We start from the raw sequence: 25,482 nt of genomic DNA, 5'->3' as shown, positions 1-25,482 counted from the left end.
TAAATTTATATTACCATCAAACCTAAATAAAGTAAAGTAATTTAATAAAAAGTAAAATAAAAGAAAATAATTTAATAAAAAGTTATAACTAATAGGTAGAATGTTGAAAAGAGACTAATGTTCTTTATAATTGTTGTTACAGCTTGCTTGCAAAGAATATGGCTATAGATTTCGTTCCTAGGATGGAGGTGATATTCTGCCACAAAAGAGAAGTAGTTGCATTTGCTACAATCCATGATAGTGATCCAAATTCTCTTTGTCACTTTAAAAGACTTGGTGAAGATAAGGTGGTAGTTATTGTATCAAAGATTCTTAGTGCACATGTTGAGCTAAGCATAAATGTGGAGATATGGAAATAATTGGAGATGTTATGCCTTATAACATTTTTAGCAAATCATTTATTGCATGGGATAGAGATGAGACTTATCCAACACATGTCGTTGGGAATACAAAGTGCATTTCTTTGGATTTCAGTGTGGGAGATATTTTGCAAATGATATCATTCGTAAATAAGAACATAGAATAATTTCAAGTTTTGGGGTTTGAATAAGTGGATCAATGGTCATTTGCATAGATGAGGATTGTGAAAGTTACTGTGATGATGGTATGGATGATAATGCAGCGCCATTGGTGTTAGAAAAGTCACTGCCCCACCTGTGAGCCCCTGTTTTGAGGGGACAAGCGGGCAGGAGACTGTAGGTATAAAAATATATTAAAACATAGTATAATCTATACAATTATATAAATATGATATATTTATAAGAAATTATTTTTAAAAATTATTAATATTATTTATATAAAATAAAAAATTAATTATAACTAATAATTAAATAAAAATAATTAACATATACATTAGAGATATATTAAACTAACTAAGTAAAAATTTATATTATTGATATAAAATAAGAACGAGAGTCCACTATATTTTTAATAAAAAAATTTAACATATTTAAACAATAATTTGCAAATAAAACAATATTCTTTCAAGCAATTGAAGAATACAAGGACATCATAAAGTAAGGGGTATGTACAGAGGCCTTATATTTTCTTAGTCTAAGACTTGTACAGAGTTTCATACCCATCGGATATCATTTGAGTTGTTTGGAATGAGTATTTCCCTGTTTTGTACCATGCATCATGCATGAGTGTTCAACAACATTGCACACTCAGTTTGCTTTTAGACTATGTGCCCATCTCTAATGGATATGATACTTTCATAAGATTTACACTACATTAGTGTAGGAACTCCATAAATTATCATACCTAAATGGTATTATTTAGTATATGGTTTGAAATGCATATTTCTCGTTTCTTAGCATGCATCATGCAAGAGTGTTGAGAAATACATCCATGTGCTTCTTAGCTTATGTACTTGTTTTCGATGGGTATGATACTTTATACAAATGTTAAACTTACTTTCTTTAAGGCTTGTGCAAAGTATGAAACCATTCTTTGGCATGATTTAGAATGCAGAATCTACTTATTTTTTACTATATGAAATTATCCTTGACCCTAAACCCTACATCCTAAATCCTAAACCCTAAACCCTAAAGCCTTGCACCTAAACCCTAAATCATTTAGCCTAAAATCTACATTCTAAACTCTTTACCTTAGACACTAAACCCTAAACCCTAAACCCTTGCACCTAGACCCTAAATCGTTCAACCCAGATTCTACATTCTAAACTCTTTATTTTAAACCCTAAACCCTAAACCCTTGCACCTAGACCCTAAATCATTCAACCTAGATTCTACATTCTAAACTCTTTACCTTAGATGCTAAACCCTAAACCCTAAACCCTAAATCATAAACCGTAAACCATAGACCTTACTTTCTATAGTCTAAACTCTCTTAACCTTGGATACAAAGCCCTAAACCCTACAACCTAGGTCCTAAACCCTAGAACCTATATCCTAGACCCTAAAACATAATCTCTAAACCCTAAACTCTAGATTATAAACCCTAGCTAAACCCTAAAATACAAGCTATAACTTACAACTTTTGGTGATTTATGCAACAGGTTTGGGGTGCACCCCCAGCCCATTGCATGTACAATAGGTTGGGGCATGTGCAAAGGGGGATGCAGCACCAACTTGTTGCACAAATCTACAAAATTTGGTGATTTGTGCAACTGGTTGGGGTTGCACCCACCAACCTGTTGCACGCACCACCCCCATGCAATAGGTTGGTGGGTGCAACCCCAACCTATGGCACAAATCACCAAATTCTGGTGATTTGTGTAATAGGTTGGGGGGTGAATTTGGTGATTTGTGCAGTAGGTTGGGGTTGCACCCACCAACTTGTTGCACATGAATTAGCTTGGGGGTATGTTTACAATTTTGGATTGGGAGTTTAGGTTTATGATTTAGGGTTAATATATTTTGTTTTTTGATTTCAAGTGTGAGATTTGTTGGGCTTTTTTAGTTGCTAATGCTTTTTTTCAGAAATTGTTATAGGTATTTACCCTAACAGAGAGTTTAGAGGTGGTGTTATATGGAAAGAATGAAGTCATAGGCCTTGGACAAATATGTAGTCTTGAACCTATGAATGTGTGTCATTTTCAATGTTGTGGTGAGAGAAGATGTGTAGTCATAATCACCAACGTGCTAAGTCTTGCAATGCATTTAAAATATCCACATGGAGACTTTGAAACATTGGGTGATATCTTACAATATGACATTTTTGATATGCAAGCACATAGAACTCTTTGGGATCAAGATGAAATCATTCTAAAGATATACTTTCAAGATATCAAGAGAACTTTTATCAAGGGGGAAAAAGTTGAGATGTTGTCTTGCTTAGGAGATGTGTTAGCATGGCATATTTAAGGGCTATGCTTAGAATCTTCTTTGTATGGTGGAGGTAACTAAGTTGACTAGTGAAGGGGTCATTCAAAATGCAATGGATAATATGTCACATCTAGAGGTCCTTAATACTACATCTGATCTTTAGGTTCATGACATTGTCAAATGGGGGGTTAGCTTTCTTGAAATCAAATTTACATATTAAGAAAGTTTTCTTCAATGTGGTAGAAGGTACAGGAAAGTATTATGAGAGGAAAAGAACTGCACAAACGGGTAGCTCTAAAGACTACCATAGTGGCATGCTTTCAGGTATTGAGGACATTATAATAAGTGATGTTGATGCAAGAGAGGTTGCAAGTGACTCAAATATGCTCATTGGTATAGGGGACATGTCTTGTATTGCAAGTGACTTGAACATGCTCATTGGTATGGAAGACTTATCTTTGAAGGAATTCTATGATTCCATGGTCGTCCTTATGAAGTGATACATGAACGTTTGAGGAAGGTGTTTGGACTTTGTGATTGGACCATGCAAGTCGTGCATGGTGATTGGTGGACTGCATGGGAGGCTACGTGGAGCATGGCGACTTCTCTGGAACTCTAGATACTTGGCGGTTGATGGAGTTTGATCAACACATGGAGGTGGCAGTGTTCATGGCGATGATCTTCTACAAGAAGGGTTCGTGGAGCTACTCTTAGTCTTTTTGTTGAACCAGGCTTCGTGCCTGTGTAGTCTCAAGCTCTTTGAGAGCTTACGAGTTCATGCTTTTGTAGGGTTCATTAGTTGAGGCCTTCTCTAGTCATTTGTATGAGCAACAAACTTAGTAGAGGTGTGCTCAGTCTAGAGTCCAGTCTAGAGTCCTTTTGATTAGTAAAAGATTTCTTCATGCAATCTTCATGTCATTTTCATTTCGTAAGTGAACTAGTTAATTCATTCAAAGTTAGCTTGCATCTCTTGTTGTCCACAGTCATTTTCATTTGTGTGCATTAACAGTTCAAGGCTCTAAACCTACCAGTCTTGTGTTGCAAGTAACTCGAACATGCTCACCAGCATAGAAGACTTGTCTGGTGCTGCAAGTGATCCAAACATGCTCACTAGTATAGAAGACTTTTCTTGTATTGCAAGTGACTCAATCATGCTCACGGGTATAGAAGACTTATCTTGTATTGCAAGAGACTCAAACATGCTGACTGGAATTGTTGATATTAATGATCATGGTCATGATTTGGAATGGAGGGCAGAGATGGCAGAACATCTAAGACTTGTGATGGTCCAAATGTACTTACTAGCATGGAGCATATGGATGGCAGAACATCTAACTGTGAAGGAGAAACAATTCAACCACAAAATTCATGAGGCATTGGCAACAGGTTGACTTTAATGAACAAGTTGTCTACCTAGGGCACCAACTCCCTTTAGTAATAATACCGATCAAAATCTTGAGTATGAGATGAATTTAACAATATGCCATGAGTAGAAATTAGTCAAATTAGCATGGTTGTGTTTTACACTAAAAGAGCTTTAAATATGTCTTTATGCCTTGAAATTTAGGTAACACATGGAAAAGATACATAAATTTGAAAGGAGATAGGTTTTCACATTTTAGTGTATTTTTTGTTTTACCCCCCATCATCCAAAAGACCCCCTCCCCTTGGGCCTCACATATTATGAAAAATATGCACAAATCTTGAAATCTTGCATAGTTTTCAAGGTATATACCTTATATTTTGTGGGAGGGGGTACATGAGATTTTCATATTTTACCCTTGCATATTTGAAAATTTTATAGAAAATCCATGCATATTCTATATGGACCTTGTCCCTCCATACCCTAGATTTTAGATAAGGGTAGTAACATAATACATATTGAGTTGGTGCCCCAGGGTTGTCTACTAGATTGCCAATTCTAAGATATTATAAAGTAACATCAAATAATTCCCAATGCCACTTTGCATTTGATTTTAGAGATGAAGATTCAAGAGAAATAGATTCAATGCCAGATAATGGACCCACAACTCGGAAACACACTTGAGACACTATTCACAAAAAGAAAGTACGTGAGTGTCAAGAGGCGACAAATCATGTCACCAATTCTAGTTTACCCAAGAGACATGTAATGTTATCCGAGGAGAATATACAAAGGACTCTTATGCACGTTTGTTATAGGGAACTTTGCATAAGAAAAGTTGCAAAAGATGATTGTGAAGCCATGCGCATTAACATTTGGAGTAAGATCACAATAGGGACTAATAAACGATATTACTTTATTCCAATAATGTAATGGAAGCACTACTCAGTGGATGGAGATCATTTATGGAGTGAGATATATGCTTTGAGTAACTCCATTAGAGGAAACTAGATTTATTCTTGCAAGGAAAAAAACACTTGACATAGATGAAATGAAAGGCTTGGATACCTTTATTAAACATCTTCAAAGTATGACACAAAAATATCATGAGCAGGCAGTAAAGAATGGGGACATAATCAAGTCAATTGAGACACTTGTCAAATCTTTACAAAAATAAGAAAATTTAATGAGCATTGAATACTCTGAATCTTTTTGGCCAAAGAAAGCTATGTCATTGAGATTCACATTGGATATAAATACGGCAATAGTGAGGCAGAAGCTGAGCAATGCCTTTTACCTTGGAAATATTGTGGTAGGAAGGGGGATAAACCCTTACCAAAGTTTGCACCATTTGATGAGATTAAAGAGGGTATGTTTGTTGCAGTCTGATGTAGATTTAGAGTTGGATGAACAAGGTGGTCCAATTTGGGTGGCAAAGGTTGCTCATATAGCAAGGGGGATGCCTATAACATTCATAGCTTTATAGTATGAACCAAAGCCTTTGATAAGCCTCCCCAAAAAATATACATTAAAACAAATGTATGAGGGTTTCTTGCAAAAGAAACGTGAATGGATCTTCCAAATAAAGAGGGCTTGACAGGTGGAAGTGAGTAGCATTATTCATTGATGGAAATCAAGGACTCGAAATTACAAAAACAAGCATGGCTATGATGTTGAAAAATGTATCACAATTCTTGATCCTAGCCTTGCACATATTAAAATTCATTTGGCTAGGCTTAACCCATCAATTGAAAATGCAATACCAGAATCTGATGACTCTGAATGAGATTCAGAAGCATAGGATAATATATTGTATGCCTTGTTCCTAAAAAATGGTGTATCTTTACACCACCTTTAAATATATCATTCAATCAAATCAAATAGTGTATCTATACACCCCCTATATATTGAATTCGACAAACTCTTTTCCATACAATCAAATGGTGTATTTGTACATCCCCTATATATTTAATTTAACCAACTCTTTCCATATATTGCATAGTGAGTAGAGGTGCACAACATTTTAAGAAGTTAATATTAAACCATATTTATATGGGGGTGATCCATTTTTTTACAAATTTACCCATGATGTATCGAGTAGAGGTCACCACTAATTACAACCTATGGGAATTGTTAGGTTTATTATGTGGAACTTATAGATCTAGTGTTCCCAAAATACCCAATTTAAGAGTCTACTAAGTGATATTGAGCAGAGGTAACCAATTCAAAAAAAAAGTCCAAACGAAGCGAGAAAGTCCAAATTTTTTAAATAATGTGTTCATTTTTAATAGAATTTGTCATTATTTATCTATCATTCACTTATAATACATATCCTACCTTTGATATATACACTATCATTCACTAATAATATATACATTATCTTTGATATTTCCAAGGGAATGGAACATAATGATGGATATTGCATAGTACCAGATGCTAATGCTTTGATCAATGTACTTATCATTACGCTATTTCCAAGGGAATGGATAATTGATAACTCTTGCATAGTACTACGTGTTGATGATTGCTTTGGTTTGATGCACTTGTCCTCATTCGTATAATTGTAAGGACACAATTTAGCATCTTATTAGCTAATATACAACTTATTGTGTGGTGTGGGAGCAAGGCCTTTGAGAATTTGATCTCAAAAGAGGATATATGACAATCGTATGCTTCCTATACTACAAAGTCATGTGAAATGAAACATCTAGGGAGGTATAACATTCCTTATTATTAAAGTAAGGACAAAGGTCCACCAAGGAGGCACTTCACAATGACAAAAGGCATACATTACTTTGAGTAGGGATAAAACGTGTGGCCTTTATAGGATAAACAAAATGGTCTCCTATGAGGCTAGGCCTTGCCAAAGTACAGCACTAAATGGTAGAGCGTTTAGCTTTGGAGAAGCAACCATGCCATTCCAAGATACATTCCAAAGAGCTTGCAGGCCAAAACTTGTGGATGACTTTAGTGCGAACGCAAAGATAAACTCGAAAGAGTGTGGACAAAGCGCTTGGAAAAACCAAAGTCTTTGTCGTCCAATTTGTTAAATACGAGGGGGATGTGTGCTATTTAGATAAGGTTGGCTAGTCTAGAAAGGCAAACTGTCGAGTGTGTATGGTGATTCTTGAGAACTCTGCTTCCACATTCGTCTGAACTCAGGTCTTGTATAGCCTGCAAGCTCCCCACGCTCGCCTTGAGATCCATGTCGCTCATTTTCCTTATAAATTCTTCTAGCTCTTGCTCTCTCTTGGCCATCATCACAGCTTGAGATCTTCTGTTCCTCACAACCGGAATGGCGACCGGGCGGAAGCACGCCGTATTGCCGATCAAAGAGGCCAATGCCGCTTGGCTGGAAAGGAAGGCAAGGTCAGCGAGGCACTGAAGAAGGCGAACACAAAGGAAAAATGCAAAAGAGATGGTCTGTTCAGGTTATTAATTAGTTTTAGAGACTTCCCGATTGTGTCGATTAGATGGCTTTCCAGATATGACTGCAATTCAAGCTACCCAGATGATGCCATCAAACCCGAAACCGGCTTGCGGAAACGACGCACTGATTTGCAGATTCGACAGTCTAACTCGAGATGCCGCACAAGTGCAACGCGTAGTTTTGAAGAGAATTTTGCAGCGCAATATGGATACTGTATACTGGAAACAGCATCTCAATTTGCATATGAACGTGAACGGATCACGCCCACCTGATGCTTGTGAGCTGGAGGAGAGGTTTCGAGAAGTAGCGTCTCTGTCTACTTATGAAGATATTGAATCGTATGTAGAGGGCTTTGCTGACGGCAAAGGCTCCTCGTTACTGTCCGGTGATCCTGTGATACATTTGAACATGAGGTATTGTGCGGTGATCCTGTGATACATTTGAACATGAGGTATAGTTGGCCGTTGTGAATTAGGCACTCGCGAGCGAGACATATCCGCACTTAGCTACACTACAGGCTCGATAATTAACACGGTTATTAGCGCAGCGTATTGATGGTTTTGACTTCGTTGTGATTTATACACTAATTGCAGCTCAGGAACATCCTCAGGAAGCCCGAAACTGTTTCCTGCTACTGAATTGACAGCCCAGCACCTTATCGACACGCTGTGGCTGAGCGCGGCATTCAAAAACAGGTTCGGTTCAAGTTTTATTCGTCGAAACACATGGCCTTCGCTCTCTCATGAATGAAATCTTCTTTCACGTATGAAGGCAATGAATGATTACTTATTAGCAACTCCAACGATTAGTTTCCCAAACCCGACAGAGGACGGCTCGCTGAATACTTTTCTAAACTTGGATTCTTGAGTGAACATGAAACCAATCTGCTTGATGCTCAGGATCTATCCGCTCTCGGATGGAGGAAAATGCCTGGCCTTTGCCCATGCAGCCAAACGTTTCGACACAAACTGCGGGATCAAGGCAGGATCCGTGACTTCCAACTATTTTTGGAGCGATGCTTTCAGAGATAAGATCCAAAGACGCCCTCCCATGGCAAATTATGTGAGCCCAGATGAAGTGATCTTTGAACCTGATGCTCATCAGTCGACCTATTGTCACCTAGTTTGTGCATTAATGCGCTCTAGAGAGCTGGAATTCTGTTCATCTTTGTTCCCTTTCAGCATCATCCAAGCTTTCAAGATGTTCGAGAAATTCTGGCCAGAAATATGCGAGGATATCCAAAGAGGGACCTTGAGTACAAGGGTCACGAACCCAATTTTAAGGGCAGCCATGTGCAAAGTTTTGTATTGGCCTAATCCAGAGCTTGCGAGATTTGTTCGAAAAGAATGTGGAAAGTCATCCTGGTATGGCATCATCAAGCGATTGTGGCCAACCTTGAAGTATGTACAATGCATTCTAACAGGTCCGATGATATCCTATTTGCCTTCATTACAATACTACTGTGGACAGCTGCCATTGGTATGTGGAGACTATGGGTGCTCTGAATGCGCTTGGCTAGGCATTAATGTAGATCCAAGATCAACACCAGAGAGTGTTTCGTTCACAATGGTGCCAGACCTTGCATACGTGGAGTTTATGCCTATTAAGTCGGATCGATTCTCGAATTCAACTACATACTCAGAAGAGAAAGGCCTTGTTGGAGTGGACCAAGTGAGAGTGGGACAAGAGTACGAGATCGTTTTGACAACATACGCAGGTATTGCTTGTGACACTGCTAGCTTAGGGTTGCATGACTTGTGAATTTCAAATTGCTAATGTTTTTACAGCACACTCGACAATGAAAAACCAACATACGTGATCTTATTGCTGCTTGCGATCTTATTTCTAGACTTTCGAGGAATGTTTAATAGCCTTGTGGGTAGCTTGTACTTTCTACACCGCGAATAACATAATGTGGTTCACATATGCAAATCTTTCAAGAAGTTCCTTGTGGGTAGCACTGGTGCCTTGTACTTTCTAGCAAATCTTTCAAGTCTAAGTTCTTGCGTGGGTAACGATGGTGCGTCGTCTTTCTTACTACAGTCGAAGAATTCTTCATACGAGCCAATAATTCCAAATAGTGAATCTCTTGATAGTAGTCATTTACCCTTGGAAGGATGAATCCCTTCTGTCCGTTCGTCTGTCTCTCGCTTAGAAATCCATACTCTGACTAGCCAAAAAGCATCGAAAGCCAAGATGCACTTTGACATCCCTTCTCTTCTTTGTCTAGCCTTTCTGAAATTGGCTATTCACAACTGCTTAACACTAGATGCGAGGTTGCTCTAGAGATACTGGTCAAGAGGAGTGAACAAAGAAGTAGCAGTGCCAAGATATACAAACAAAGAAATAGTAGTTATTTACATATACAAAAGGAGCGAACAAAGAACAAGTAGTTACAAACTACATCCAAAAGTTCAAATTTTGGGTCTAATCTAGAGATACGAAAGGTGCAAACAAATAGCTATAAGTAGTTATGAAGTGCGTCCAATGGTTCAAATTTATTGGGTCTAACATTTGATTAATCTAAGGGCTAGAATTCCTTCAATGGCCATATAATTTTCTCTCTTGATGCATAGATAGATAGATGTGCCAAAAATGTCTAATATGTAAACATGATTTTTGATACATCATAATCTTATAATTTCAAGCACTGGATCATGGATAAATGCCAAGTATGGCTAACATATGAACACTATTATATCAATAGTAATCTTGTGCCTTTGATTGTACCATCTCGACAATTAGAAAAGGACTTACAATCTATGCATGGTGGTGGCTGCAGGGTTGTGTAGGCATCGAGTGGGTGACATCGTGAAAGTAACAGGGTTCTACAATACGACTCCACAGTTTGCATATGTGGCAAGGAGGAATGGCTTACTAAGCGTGTGCGATGATAAGACGGACGAGAAGGAGTTGCGGGAGGTAGTGGAGAGAGCAGCGGAGCTACTAAAAGAAGCAGGGCTAGAGCTGGTGGAATATAGTAGCTATGCATCAAAAGAAACAAAAGGGGAGATAGTAGGCAAGTATGAGATATATTGGGAGGTGAAGGGCAACGAGGTGGAGGGGGAGAGGGCGAGGGGAGTGCTCAAGAAATGCTGCAAGGCGATAGATAGGGGACTGGGGTACTATTATAGGAAGGGAAGGGTTGAAGGGATGATAGGGGCATTAGAAGTGTGGGTGGTGAGAGAGGGGACATTTGTAGGGGTGGCAGAGGAGGCAATGCGACAAGGTTCCCACCTTCTACAATACAAGACACCCAAGATGGTGGCATCACTACCTCTCCTTGCCACCCTTCGTGCTGGTGCCCTTTGTCACTTTGTTAGCCCACCCATGCCCCCAAACCTTGTTACCTTGTAACCTAACTGCTCCCTTTTTGCTACCTACATTCCACCTTCTCTCTAATTCAATGAGTCTTGTCTCATAACTAAGGTTGTCGAATACTATCTACACTCATTGCCACCTATAGAATCGGACTTGAGGTTGCCTCAGGGGGGTCACTATGTATAAACCCTCTATATCATGCGTGTTCAAGGCCTAGTTGTAAAATACCTTAAATCTTTAAAAAATTTCTTAATAAAAAGTTCCCTTTTTTTATATAAATCTGTAATTTTTTTCCAAAATATTTTAAAATTCCCTTATGTAGATTAATTTTTGTAAAATTTTGTAATTAAAAATAACCTTTTGTTGAACTCACGTGATAGGTAGTACATATGATGAGTAACCCCCAAGGAAGTTACTCTCTATGACTTGGAGAATTTCATCTCAACAACCTTGATAAATGAAAAAATATTGTGATTGGCACCTCCCCTATATGTAACCTCTCAACTAAGACCATGTGATGTTAGCAAGGATGCCGTTCATAAGGTGCTTCTCAAAATACCTCACCTATAACTTTCAATGGGAAAGGTGCCTTTCACTATATCTTCCTCATAACTTTCAAGTATACCCTTCGTGTCTGATAACCCAAGCTACTATGGCCCCCTACTCAACTTTAAATCAAAATTCATATTAATTAGTGTCTCCCATGCTCCAAACTTGAAAAATTAATGCAACTTAAACGGTGTCTGTTCAAATGATTGAAAAATTATCCTAAGTTCCCTCCCCCAGAATTAATCTCCCTCGCCCTCACCTACTCCCTGCCTTCCTTGCCCTCACTCTCTGCCCTACCTTCCTCTCCCTTGCTCTATCCTTCATCACCCTATGAGGCCACCCCCTCTCCTTAATTGCCTCTTACTTCTCTATTTTCTGTCGTGCGGACTGAGTGCAGACCTCTCCTTGCTATCATCTCTCCTTCCATCTCCTTGGCGATGGTCCTGCTTCTTCGTCTAGTGATCTCTCCCTCCTTCCTTCTCTGCAACAGTCTTGTTTCTCATTCCCCTCCTCTCCTCTAGTGGTAGCACTCCTTGGTAAACTATTGCATCGCCCCTCCACTCACTGATGGCGGTAGCCCTCCTTGGCGCAAACCCTATTGCCTCACCTATGCCAAACCCTATCAGCTCCCCTGTCCAACCTCGGCTCTACTCCTTGCTCCTTGGCTCCACTTCCTCTCCTCGGTTTGACTCTCCCCTTTTGGTTCTCATCCCCTTGGTGTCTATCTGCCTCTATTCCCCCCTCACGATGCAAGCAATAATGGCACTAATGGCAGAGGCAGTGAGTAGCACCAACAACATCCTGAGCTGGTGGGGGACAGTGACATGAGGAGGAAAATAACCATGGAGGAGTTAGGGTTAGCGTAGTTGGTTAAGATTTAAGGATGTATTAGATTGAGAGGGTTAGGAGAAGTTAGCGTAGGTTAGATTGCGTGAAGTTAAGTCTATGGTACTATCTTCGAAAGTATCAACAATGTGACTTAATCTAATTTGAATTAATGTGGACTTTTGAAGTTTAAGATTTATCTGGTTTTTTAGGATGTGAATTTTGTATGGATTTTGAAAAAATTGATTGCTTTGGAATCATCTTGATTGGAATTATGTAGCAAAAGTTATAGATTTTATAATGAAACGGAGATGTAATCATAGTTTTATGAAATTAACATCAAAGTATGTAAGATAATCATAGTTTATATATCACAATATTTGTAGTTTTATGCAACTTATATCAAGCTATGTAACCTATTGTGTGTATTAGGATTCATTTTCTTTGAATTTCCGTAATTCTTTGCTCTTAATTTAGTAAGTTCAAATCACAACCTATAACCTTTTATGCAAGGCCAAAACTAGAGTCTACTCTAGTACCAAAAGCAACATATATAAAAAGGGTACTAAAACTACTACAAATAACAAGAAGAATTTATGAGATGCCTCACATTCTTGGCTCCTTAAATGGGTTCTTGATTTAAGTCTTGTAGTTTGTATCCTTTGTAGGGTGAAAACATGGCATGACTTGCCCTGTTAGCTATGCTAATTACTATTAGGAAATATCACTCTTTTTTAGAACCATGTAATCATAATTATGTTTTGAACCATATCTAATAATATTTGAGGCCCTATCATTGAATGTGATGAGGAGTGATGCATTGCATCTTTAAATATGAGTGCTCATTATAACACTTATCTTATACTATGTAGAATTGGACCATGTACATATGCTCTTATCCTATTTAGCTCCATAGATTGGTGCTTTATTGGATGAAACTTTGATGGTTAAGACCCAGTTAAGAGTGACTTCAAGTGGAAATAGCTTAAGCAATGGTCTCAACTATGAAGATTGTATATAAGAAGAAAAAATTGATTGAGAACGCCAAATAGAATTCTAAAGTGAATGTTGACTGGCAGTGGAATCCTTAATTTAAGTGCGTATGGGTAGATCCGGATACCCAAAACTAATATGTATGTAGTGAGAACATCAAAATAGAATTCTAAAGTGAATGTTGAATGGCGGTGGAATCCTTACTTTAAGTGTTATGGGTAGATCAAGATACTCAAAACTAATACGTATGTAGTGATAAAAGATAAAATCCTCAAATTTCTCATGGCTATTGCAAACATAATATAGAGAACATCAAATAAGCATAACAAGAAAGAGAATGCATTGTGTAATCATTATAATTTATGGTAAATGGAGAAAACAGAGAAGCTAAAACATCAACTATATTGATGACGGATCTCAAATACATTTATCTTCATCAGATAGATCTCCCAACATTGTCAAGATAAGTGAGACACATACAACTTGTTCTTCTATGAACCATGATACAAACATAGTGCCAACCAAAGATAGATCTCCCAACATTGTCAAGATAAGTGAGACACATACAACTTGTTCTTCTATGAACCATGATACAAACATAGTGCCAACCGAATACAGATCGAAGTTATTAAGAGATGCACCCAACACTTGGTATCTCTTTGTATTTGAACACAACTAAAGTATATTTACATATATGTCTAGATTATATGTACTAAATATATGCATGGATATTTAGCTATGTATGGAGTTTTATAAAAATCTTGACCTAAACCCACCAATGAGTGTAATCAATTAACTTCTAATGGATTGCAAGAAAACTCTTTTCATGAGGCAACATCTCCTCAATCCAAGACCATGCGGTTAACAGAGTGAAGAACTTGGTGCAGTACCAAGATTCAAACTATTTGCATACACTGTTGTTTTTCATTTCCTAAAAGAGATTCTTGAATCCTGTATTTATTTAACTATACTAGCTCTAGGAAATAGGAAAACACCTTTGAAAGTAAAACCAGCAGTAGGTTGTGTTAAAAAAATAAGTGTAAGTAAGAATCATGGTGAAATTTTCAAGTTTATTCGTTAACAGCACCAGTAAGAGCTATATCATCAAATTTTTATTGAGGATTTTGCAAATGTGGATTTCCAAAATGAGTTCATATGTAGTAATGGTCTGAGTATATTTGATATTGGGTGGAATGGAAGAACTCTGCTTTACTTCAGTAGCTTGGCACACTCTATCAATTAAGTCATTCAACAATGTTTCAACAAACTTTTGCAAAGACACATCCCCTTCAATCTCTGCCTAAGGAGGTGGTTGATCTACAGCATGTAGTAAAACCTCTATAGCCTACTATTCTATCAAGGCATCTTGCTTTAGGTTACCCATCAAAGGAAATAAATAAGAAACTGTATTCTTTGAATCATTAACATCAATTAAAACAATGTTAAGGGGTAATGAAGGGTGTGGAGATTTGAGAACCTCCTTCTCCCATGAAGTTTTTTGCTTATCTTCAATATACAAGGACTTACCTAATTTAGATGATGAAGCACAATGAGAGCAGAACACAACATCGACTTACCCATTTTCACTTCATATAGCTCTTTTTGTGAGGCTTCCACTTTTTCTTGTAGCATTGCTCTAGCATTGTCACTCTAGATGACTCTTTAATTCTAAGATAGTTTCCAAATGGGTGGACCAAGGTCTCCACCAATTTCCCCTTGATTTTCTTCCACATATCCTTCATGTAGGTTTTCAACCGACACTATATTTCTTGTTTAGCTCTTGGGCACTAACAAACTTGCCATCCAATTCTATTGGTGTCATCATCCACCATGGATTTTATCTGTGTCTTCATTATATGGAAAGCAGTTACTTTGTCCTCTAGCAACACATTCTAAGTTCTTAGTTCTACATTCTAATCTGTTATTTGATCTAGCTGCTGCTACTGAGACAAAGCACCCTTTGCATTTTGGAGCCAATTCTGTACATGCTGCACTATGGTGCTTTAGGTAGTTAGTATATCCTGTAATTGTTGGGTCTTGTTTTCAATAACCTTATTTTACTGAAGTGCAAAGCTTCAATGGAAGATTGTGCCTCGTCTATTTTTTGTTGAGACTCTTTGTTTATATCTTTTTTCATTTTGACTAAAGCATGCTTCTCCTACAACCACTTTATTTTCACCTCATTTTCTCTTCTGACTAAATCTCTAAATGTAGCCTGGTAATCTTGCTGTATGTATGGTTTTTGAATTTTTCATGCCCTGCTCTAAAAGATTGATGCATACTCCTTTCATTGGCTAGTTCATCTAGTAGCTCATTTATATGATGTGATCTTCTCTTTTGCTGCATGTGAAACTTGTGACAATACAAAACATGATGAATTAAGTTGGAGACAATGCATCATCAACTTGGACTAATGTAATAGTTGGGACAGATTGAGTGGTTTTTGCAGCCCCTTGCACCTGCTTCACTACATCATCCAATGCCATTGGCCTTTGGGTTAGGCCAACATAGATGGAACCCTAGGAGAACTCACCAACATAGGCAAGGGTAAGCTGTGCCCATGGTTGGTGCAATGGAAGCACATCTTTGGCTAACTTCACCAAGTGGGCAAGCGGACAGTAGCAATGAAGCTAAGGCAATGACTCCGAGTCCGAGGACGCGAGTCGTCTGAGTTGTTTCCATTGGCATCTAATTGCATCAGACCCGAGCATGTTTGCATGCATAGCTCACCAACGGCTACAAGAATGAGCATCCTCTACAAGATATGGGCCTCTTTCCGATGTTGTCTAGCGATGCTTCGCAAGCATGGGCATGAAGATCATCGATATGGTTGGCGGGAGTGGAAGATGTTGGTGTAGACATAAAAAAAGCAATCGATATGGTAGTCAGTATATATGTAGGTATAGAGGTTGGTATATACCGACCCCTATACTGACATACATACCACAATTACTACCAACCCTTCCATCGATGCTTTATGATGCTCGCACTGACTTTTGGGTATAATTTTCTATACCAAGGTTTTTATAGGACGTCATTTCCAAGGTCCCAAAATAATTTTGGACCACAAGTTTGGTCATTTGAAAGATAAAAGATAAAGATATAAGAGTATATACACAAAATTGAGATCAAAACACTCATATTGATAGTGAACTTAACATACAAATTAATGTACAAAATATCACTATAAAAATGTGAGAGCCAAATTACACATAGGAAGTATTGTCGATGTCAAAACACTGAATCAGTAACATTTACAGCAAGGGCTTCATCTTGAGCCAAGTCGTGCATGCCAAATATGTCTATCTCAAGGTTTACATACAATTCATCACCTACATCATCATCCCCTATTGTATGTCTACCTAAGACTTGATCCTCTAGCTCACCAGCCTCTAGTTCTCCCTCTTCTTCCCCAAATTTGTGATCTCCACCTTCCTCCATTACAGTGTCATTATTGTCACCTTCTTCGTGGCCTATATAGTCATCTGCATCCTCTTCCCTAGATCCATTAGCACTATTATTTGGATCTTTTGGTGGCATCTCCATATCCACATTCCTATCTTCAAAAATATGTTTGCTTCGAGGAGAAACTTGGACCATGTGCCACCATCTTGGATCCAAATGATCCAGATGAAGGACCACCTACGTTGAACATACAAATTAGGTGCAGATAATTATATTCATTTATGCTTAAGTAGCTTTTTTAAAAAAAATGAACCTCTACCAACATTTGTTTGAAAACGAAGATATTAGATTTTAATCAATTCATTAGTATGTACCTGTTCACAATGCTCTGGAAGAACAAAAGTATCACTTTCATTGGTCCAAGGTTTGGTGAAGTCAATGGCATCTCTCCTGACTGTAGAATTGGGACCATTGTAGATAGTTCTAAACCATTTGACATCAAGAATGAAAATACTGAATTGTCTAAAATCAACTTCATACATGTCACGTATGGGCCCACAATAATCTAGCTATGAGGAGAGAAGATTGGAATCAAAAGCACTTGCTCGGCTATCTTGTACAAAGTTAGCCATGACTCCACAATCATATGTGACTCTCCTTGAATCAATGTGTTCCACACAAAAATGCCATCCATGTGACCACAATGCACTATACTTTTTGTACTATAAAAAAGAACATGATTAAAACAGTGAGGATGCATCTTGTAGCGATTATGATCATAAATACCCAAATTAAGTAGAAAGTTAAAAAACTTACATGTGGCATACATCTGGCTGCAAGCTTCCGCTCTTGATTGGTTACATCCTCTCTATCATCTTTGGCTTCATTAAGAGCTTCGTGTAGGCAATCACGGGACATATATCTGGGGAGAAGAGCAAGTTCTGGTGGATATGACACCCTCTGCCTGTGCATGACTCTAAATTTCATCCTCTTATTCATTCTTTTTGCTTTGGCCTCTTCATATCTCTCCACCCATCTTTGCATCATGGGACTATTGAGGACACAATACTTATTGAATTTCTCTCTTTGCTCTTCGCTCATCTTTCTTTCAACCCCTTTACCTTGGGGAACCTCGCAATGACACGATCATCATCCTTGATGTTCCAAGCATGTGGCATATCAGGATCCATGGATGCAAGAAACTTTGTGATGTATACTAATGACTCTTGTACAAGCCATACCTCTACCATGCTTGCTTTGGGTCTAGCTCTTTGGGTAAATATGAAAACCCATTGGACAATGAATCAACTTCCAAGTAATTAGATTCTACTTTATTTTTATGTTCTATGAAGAGTATAGGCTGGCCATAATGAAGAAGTTTCCCTTCCATTTATAATTTACGTTTCCATGACAATGTAGAGGGGGGTTATCTCTCATTGATTGGGTTTAGAAATGCCCCAAGGTTTGGATTAATGGACCAATGAGAAGTATTGCCATAGGTAATGATGCATCAAAGAACTACCTTGAAAAATGGAGCAATTATATCAGAAAGGTTTGAGATCGTAAGTGTGATACATCCCTTATATATATTTTTGTGACATTACTTGAAAAGATTTGGAGCACTACTTGGAGCCTGGGAGATTTTCTATTTACTACTTGGATTACTTAAAGAAACTAATGGGAATTATTTTAGAAAGCCCTCCTATGATTTACATTGAGAATTGTCTTTGTTCACATGGAATTGATGGCACATGTTTGCTACTTTATATTGATTGGGACTACGAGTGGTCCAAATGTATCCCTTGGACCCAAAATATCTCTTGGACAACCACTTATTAAGGTGACACATATTGGACTTGGACCACTAGGTCCATCTACTTAGTACATCTTCTACCTGAAGCTCTCCATCACACTCCAACGTAAGAGAAGCCTCGAGACACATCCAAGTTCCAAGAGCTTGATTGACCCACACCAATAGCTTGAAAAACTCATGAGCATGCCTGCTTGTCTATGTTGGAATGGGAGAAACGAAGCACTCATGATCGTATTATCGAATATGGGCCTGTGATTAGTCCATATATTCCCTTGAGAATTACTTTAATATTTTATAAGCATTTCATTAACTGTTTTAATTGGCAACCTCTAATTATTTTTGAATGCTAGAATGTCAAGATTTGATAATGCTAGTGACATGGATAACAATTGTGTGCTGGCATTGAAGCCTATCTACCACAACTTGAATGAATTGTTCTAACTTTCATTTAGTTGTGATGGTGCCAGGTGAGTTGATCAGATTTGCATTATGTAATCTTTGGCATGATTTAATGGACTCATAATACAGCTTTGGCAACTTCGAGGAGGACTTGGTGGCATATTATCTCTATGTCTTGTAATGTATGAATGAATTAACTACTAGGGATCACTCTTGACTCTTCTTGTAATTTGGAAATTTATTAGTATGAATGGGGATAATTGTGTTGACTTCCACTTTGATACCCTATTTGAAGAGGTTGAATATGAAGGGATTAATTTCACTTGGTGTTTGAAAAGGGCAAAGGCATATCTTTGCATTTGGGTTACTATAATATTGGAAACTCGTCTAGTAGTGTAGTAGGATAGATCGTTTGGTAGGACACACACACACACACACACACACTTACTATCCCTTTTTCCTTTTGACCATACTATTTACTTTTCTTCCCTTTATAATCCCTCAAAAACCTATTTAAACTATCTTCCACCCCCCCACTTCTCTCTCTCTCTCTCTCTCTCTCTCTCTCTCTCTCTCTCTCTCTCTCTCTCTCTCTCTCTCTCTCTCTCTCTCTCTCTCATTGTTCCCACACTCTTTCTCTACCCTTCTCTCCCCTCTCTTTCTCCTAAATTCTTGGGAGGGGTGTTTATCACACCTGTCTTCCCAACTAAGGTTTAACTGGTTATCACCATGTTTTTCTTGTTGGATGGTGGCAGTTATGCAGACTCCCCTCTTTTAAAAAAATGATGCTGCCAATGACTTATCAAAGCTCTACTACTCAAATTTCTTTTTTTCTTAATAGAATAAATTGTTCACCCTCTAGTGATAATACTTCACTCTTACTGGATGCTTATTTTAAAGTATATCTCTATAAAAACTTTCTCATTCCTACTCTAAATTTTCTTCTCTTCACTATGGAAAGGGGTGTTGTAAATGTCTTAATTGCCCTAGTTCCTCCCCCCCAATCATTTAGACTAATTTTAATGACCTTTCTAATGATAACATTTTTAAACTGATATATTTTATTTCTACCCCCTTACTTTTGTAACCTCGTTGGAGGTTGATTGAGGCTTTTTAAATTAAATTCTTCTTTTAATTGGTTATTTTTTAAATGGTAGAATCTCTCTCTCTCTCTCTCTCTCTCTCTCTCTCTCTCTCTCTCTCTCTCTCTCTCTCTCTCTCTCTATCTATCTCTCTATCTCTGTCTCTGTCTCTCTGTCTCTGTCTCTCTCTCTTCCCCTCCTCTTTTCCTTTTTTCCCACACACACACACTAACACATGGTTTGCCAAAGAGTAATGGTGAAGCAAATTTAGCTCTATATAGGCCACCATAGAAGGTTTTAATAAAGATTACCCCCCTCAATTTTTGTTGTTGTGCCACTTTGTCGTGGCCTTTAACCTTATGAGCACTATGTGTCTTTAATGTGCTTAATCTCCCCATTGTCCCTTGATGTTTAAAAAGTTTTCATTATAATTTTATTGGAGTTAATTTTATTCCCCCCCCCTCGATATTACCCTCTTTTAACCCAAACCAATTTTGACTAATTTTCCTATGCTCTTTTGTCCCTTGTCTAACCAATTCTCCTAGCTAACCATCCCCCTAGCTAACTAATGCCTGGGCCTTGTCTTAATCTATACCTAATTAATTTTTCCTTTACTCTCAACCACATTTTTAAGTATAAAACCTGTACCTTACCCCTCTTTCATTAACCTAACTAACTTACCAACCTTGGCTCTAGCCTTACCTCGTGGGTGCCCCTTGTTTTCCCACTTCATCTTGGCATTTATTTGTATATATGTACTAGGTTGCTCAAACCCCCCCCACTAGTTTTGACAATTTGTTTAACACAAACCACCCAGTAATAATCTTTTATTAAGTATTAATTACTTTAACTCCCCTTGAGCTTTATAAACCTACTAATAAATGTACATGATCTTTTTAAGCACATAATATTTTAATAAATGTTGCCACATTAAGCTAATTTGTTAAATCTTGTAATTTATAAGCTTTATTATTTCCCCCTAACACTTTGGGTATTAAACATAATATTACTACCAAATTCCCAACTGCCTTCCAACGCCTCACCGACCCTCCCTTCCTTGATTAAGTGACTTGCTTATCCTAACGTTTCCTTTGGTGTGATTTTTTACAATAGAATATGGCAACTCTTTTTTCCACACTATTGCTAGCCCCCTAACAAAACCACCCACCCCTCTTCTATTTATTTTTCTTTCATGAGTTATACAATTTAATTAAATTTTAAACCTATCTAGTCTTACACTCAACTATTTCTTACATGCCTTACACACACACAAAAGCTCTCACATACATTCATACACTACCCTAACTAACATAACCTAATCTTATCATTGCTTTCCCCCACACACTCTCTCACTGCCCAAGACCTAAGTTTCTTTACCGTGCTAGCTCATCTCTACTCTAAAAGATTGATGCATACTCATTTCATTGGCTCTCTCTTTTGCTCAATGCAAAACTATGACAACACAAAACATGAAGAATTAAGCTGACAACACACTTGATGGGTGTCTTGCCCCCATCATGTGGTGTCCCCTCAGGTAAGGGTGGGTGCGTGCGTGCGCGCACACACACACACACACACACACACTTACTATCCCTTCTTCCATTGGTTTGGCCACTTGCTCATTAGATCTCCCCCCGACAACCCCCCCTTCCAAACTCCTCTTTCAATTTCTCTCCCTAGTATTTCCCTCTTTTCAGCCACTCTCCATTCATTTCCCTTGCATTTCCCTTCTTAAATGTTCCCTTTTCCCTTTATTTCCCCTTAATTGTCTTACTCTATGTATTACTTTTTAATTTCCCCTTTTCCTACTTTTCCTACTTTCCCCCTTTTTCCTAGTCTTTATTTTCCTAATTTCTCAAATTTCCCTAATTATTTCCTATTTTTCTGGATTATTTCCTAGTTTCTTCCTAATTTTCCCACCTATTCTCTATTTTGTTCTAAGTTGCTAGTTTCCTCTTTAATTTTCTCCCATGAACTTCCATGAGCTTTCCACTCCCTACTCCTCCTCCCATGAACTTCCATGAGCTTGCCACTCACGATGACTACTATTTCCTTACTAATACTTCCTTATTTTTTCATTTTTCATTTTTATTGTTTTACTTTCTCCTAACTTCGCTCTCACTAGCTAAACCCCCTTCTCTCCCTAACCAACTCACACTCTAACCATTCCCTAACTACCCTAAACTAATTCCTATCCTGCCAACTTACCCCCTTTTAAATTTAATTCCCCCCTTAACCTTTTAATTAACCCCCCCTCGGCCCTATTGCACTCAATTTTTTCCATGCCAACTTACCCCCCTTGACGGTTCGTCACCGACTGGTCACTGCTCCTCTTCCCCCTGACCCTGATGGCTACCCTCTCCTCGACTACCAACCCTATTTAAGACCTACTGCATGCCTCTACTCACACCCATCTTCTCTCATATGTACTTACCCTCTGCGTACCTCTCTGTCTATGCTATCTCTGTCTGAGACTGTCTATGCCACCTTGCCTCGAGGCATCCTCATTGTTTGTGCCTTTGAAGGCAAAAAGCTCCTTAGACGAGATCTCTTGCCGATCATATAATGTGTAGATGTGCTCCACATGTCCACACTCAATGCAAAGTTGATGTGATGAAACACATAATTGCCCAATAGATATTATCAAGGATTGAGGCATATGGATCCGTGTGTATCCTGGTGGATCAATGAAGCCCTCTACTAAAATCTACAAGTAATAGTCTTTGTAAAGAAGCTCGTGGGCTGTTAACTAGGTCCTAAATATGTGGTGTAAGAGATCCCACGCATAGTTGTAATAGATTTTCTCAAATAACCCGATTCACCTCATGATATGTGAGTGGGATATGGGGGGCATCAATGTTGTGATGGAAGGGATCTAATATGTAGTGAGTACCTACCATGTAGTGAGTATCATACTTGTTTTAGCCAATAGGATGGGTTAGGGTGTATGTGCCTTTTCCCCTAACTCCCCTATCAAGATACGTTTTTGTGAAGTTTCTATAATTTCCCAACACATCCTTAGAGAGCCCAAGTCCCCAAGTGGAGCATCTATGGAGAATTAGTGTCTGCACTAGAATGTTGTACATAAACTTTTCTCATTTTCCAATTGCCCCTGCCCCTGCCTTGACATATTCCACGCCTTCTTGCTGGCCTATTCCCTACTCAACTAGTGCAAATCTACTCTACTAATTTTGCCTCTGTTCTAGCCATCTCCTACCTTTAGAAACCAAAACATAGCTCTATACCCTTGTTGTAACACGTCTATACTGGTGCCATGTATCATCTTGGCATATTCTGTTGCTCTAATTCTTCTATAGACCTACCCAAACTTTCTAGTACTTCCCTTTCTTATGCTACCCACATGGTAGCCCCATGAGTGTTTTGCTATGACTTTACTACCCACATGGGAGCCAAAGTGCTATGCATTTGATAGCTACATAAGTTCTAGGTTCCATCCCCATGCTCATACATACGGGGGATTACGCATGGGGAGGTGACCACACAAACTCTAAAAGATCTCTGTGTTCGCAATATTAATAGAGCACATGAATGACTCCAAGTAGTGATCATTGTCTTTCACCTTTGCAAAGGTTTTTGACTCCTTGTTTGACCATCTCTCTATGTCAAACATCCTCAATGTAATAGTGTGGGAGAGAAAGTCAAACCCATTGGAATTTATACTCACTCTATTTATAAAAAATAGTGAGTACAAATAGTATGCATTCATAAAATAGTATCATAATCTCTCCATTTGTAAACTAGTATGCAAATCGTTTAGAATTTTGCAATCAAAGAAAAATAGAGGTAAGGTATTAAACTTGCACTTGGAATGATATGCTTCAAAATAGTAGCTAGCCAAGAAAAGGTTAAGAGATACAAATGGAGATTCAAGAAGGCCAGGTACAAAATGAAGACAAGGAGTAGAGATAAAAAATGGAGACAAGGAGCAATTTTTCATTTTGCCTTCCATACCCTTTCAATACCTTCATGAACCTTTCTAGAAAAGACCTCCATTGACTATGCATAGTCCTTGGATAAGACATTTCACCCTATAGGTGCATGACTAAATGCAATTGAATATCCATAATACTCATTGGAAAATATTTCTTTATTAAACATGCAACTTCAAAGGATTGAATCCTCATTGATTCAATCGGCAATTCTATTTATTCTTTTGAGGAGACAAGCATGTACAAAAGACATGGCCTAGACAATGGAAAATGTATTAGCTTAATGCAATATTGTATACTCACATAACTATGACATCATAAGTCACAAAATCATTTGATTTATTGATGGCATTTTTAAAATATTCTAAACAACCTCCCAAAACAATTGGGAGCATATATTATTCTACATGGACATTATAGTCCATACCAACAAGTATGAACCAAATATTAATTAAAACAAAAGGAAACAAATTGCTAAGTTTTCCCTCTAGAGTAAAGACACCCTTCAAAGAATGCTTGTACCCTATTTTGCTTTTCATACCTTTGGTAATGCCTTTTAGATATTTCATCTCTATTCTGGTAAGCATTCATGGCGCCTTCAGTAACATCCATCTTGTTATGGGCCACTCTTGTCTATAAGATGCTCTTTATTCCCATACCCTTCAAGTCTTCATGGGATTTGATAGATATTCTATCACCAATCATATGCTTCTGTAGGCTTTTAGCCACATTCTTGGCCAGTAGGTTGCTCTTCATTCCCATATCCTTCAAGTCTTCATGGGTTTTAATAGTGTTTCTCTCACCAATCATATGATTCCTTAGGATTTTAGCCACATTCTTGGCCATACCCTTCAAGTTTTCACGGGCTTTGATAGTGTTTCTTTCACTAATTATATGCTTCCATGGGCTTTTAGCCATGTTCTTGGCCATAGATTACTCTTCATTCCCATACCCTTCAAGTCTTCTTTGTCTTTGATAGCATTTCTATCACCAATCATATGGCGTCATAGGGTTTTATCCACATTCTTAGATATCTATATTATATGTAACTTTCAAATGTTTTCAATAAGGAAGACATTAAAATAGGGATAACAATATGGGGTGTCTCATACTAGCTAAAGGGGTGGGATGCTAGGATCTATCCAAAATCTGAACACTCCCCTAGTTCAACCATTAAATTGGCTTTGGTAAAGGTACAATGGTAATAGCTATAAATGGTGCCAAACTTGTTAGAATGCTTTTGTCACATCAACAAGTCCTAAAACCCTACCAATATTCAATCTATTTGGGTCAATCTAGCACAATATTCCAATGAGGAATTTGAATTTAGTGTCCGGTGGGGTTAGGATTATACAATGGTAATATACATTAAAAATTCAAGGTGCAAAGGTTTAAATGGGACCAAACTAGGTAGGATGGTTGGTTATATTATGACCCAAAGTCCTTTCAATTTTGTTCCCATTTGGATTAATATAGCCCAACATGCCAATGATACACTGTACTTTGCTACTTCATTAGGGTTGAACATCCATTCAAATTTCAATGCCAAAAGATCTAAATGGA

At 38.0% G+C, this 25,482-nt stretch overlaps 1 protein-coding gene across 1 annotated transcript; it reads left to right on the top strand.

The window, feature by feature from the left end:
- The first annotated feature begins 7,447 nt into the window (after window positions 1-7,447).
- On the top strand, window positions 7,448-10,939 carry LOC147882674 (jasmonoyl--L-amino acid synthetase JAR1-like). The gene is made up of 7 exons (XM_087400473.1): window positions 7,448-7,521; window positions 7,717-7,995; window positions 8,176-8,277; window positions 8,482-8,659; window positions 8,764-8,886; window positions 9,053-9,299; window positions 10,365-10,939. The coding sequence occupies exons 1-7, from the start codon at window positions 7,448-7,450 to the stop codon at window positions 10,937-10,939; spliced, it is 1,578 nt and encodes a 525-aa protein (XP_087256599.1).
- The last annotated feature ends 14,543 nt before the right edge of the window (window positions 10,940-25,482 follow it).

Source organism: Dipteris shenzhenensis, chromosome 29 (assembly GCF_047967505.1).
Source record: "Dipteris shenzhenensis isolate YYH24624 ecotype China chromosome 29, Dip_SZ_1.0, whole genome shotgun sequence".
NCBI lineage: Eukaryota > Viridiplantae > Streptophyta > Polypodiopsida > Gleicheniales > Dipteridaceae > Dipteris > Dipteris shenzhenensis.
This window is presented reverse-complemented; position numbering and strand designations above follow the sequence as displayed.

What these genes read in the sequence shown, in the direction of transcription:
- LOC147882674 (XM_087400473.1), top strand. Translation starts at nt 7,448, where the DNA reads ATGGCGACCGGGCGGAAGCACGCCGTATTGCCGATCAAAGAGGCCAAT. An exon ending in TGGCTGGAAAGGAAGGCAAG is followed by an intron (nt 7,522 to 7,716) that starts GTCAGCGAGGCA and finishes ACTGATTTGCAG; the next exon opens with ATTCGACAGTCTAACTCGAG. An exon ending in AGCGCGGCATTCAAAAACAG is followed by an intron (nt 8,278 to 8,481) that starts GTTCGGTTCAAG and finishes CTTGATGCTCAG; the next exon opens with GATCTATCCGCTCTCGGATG.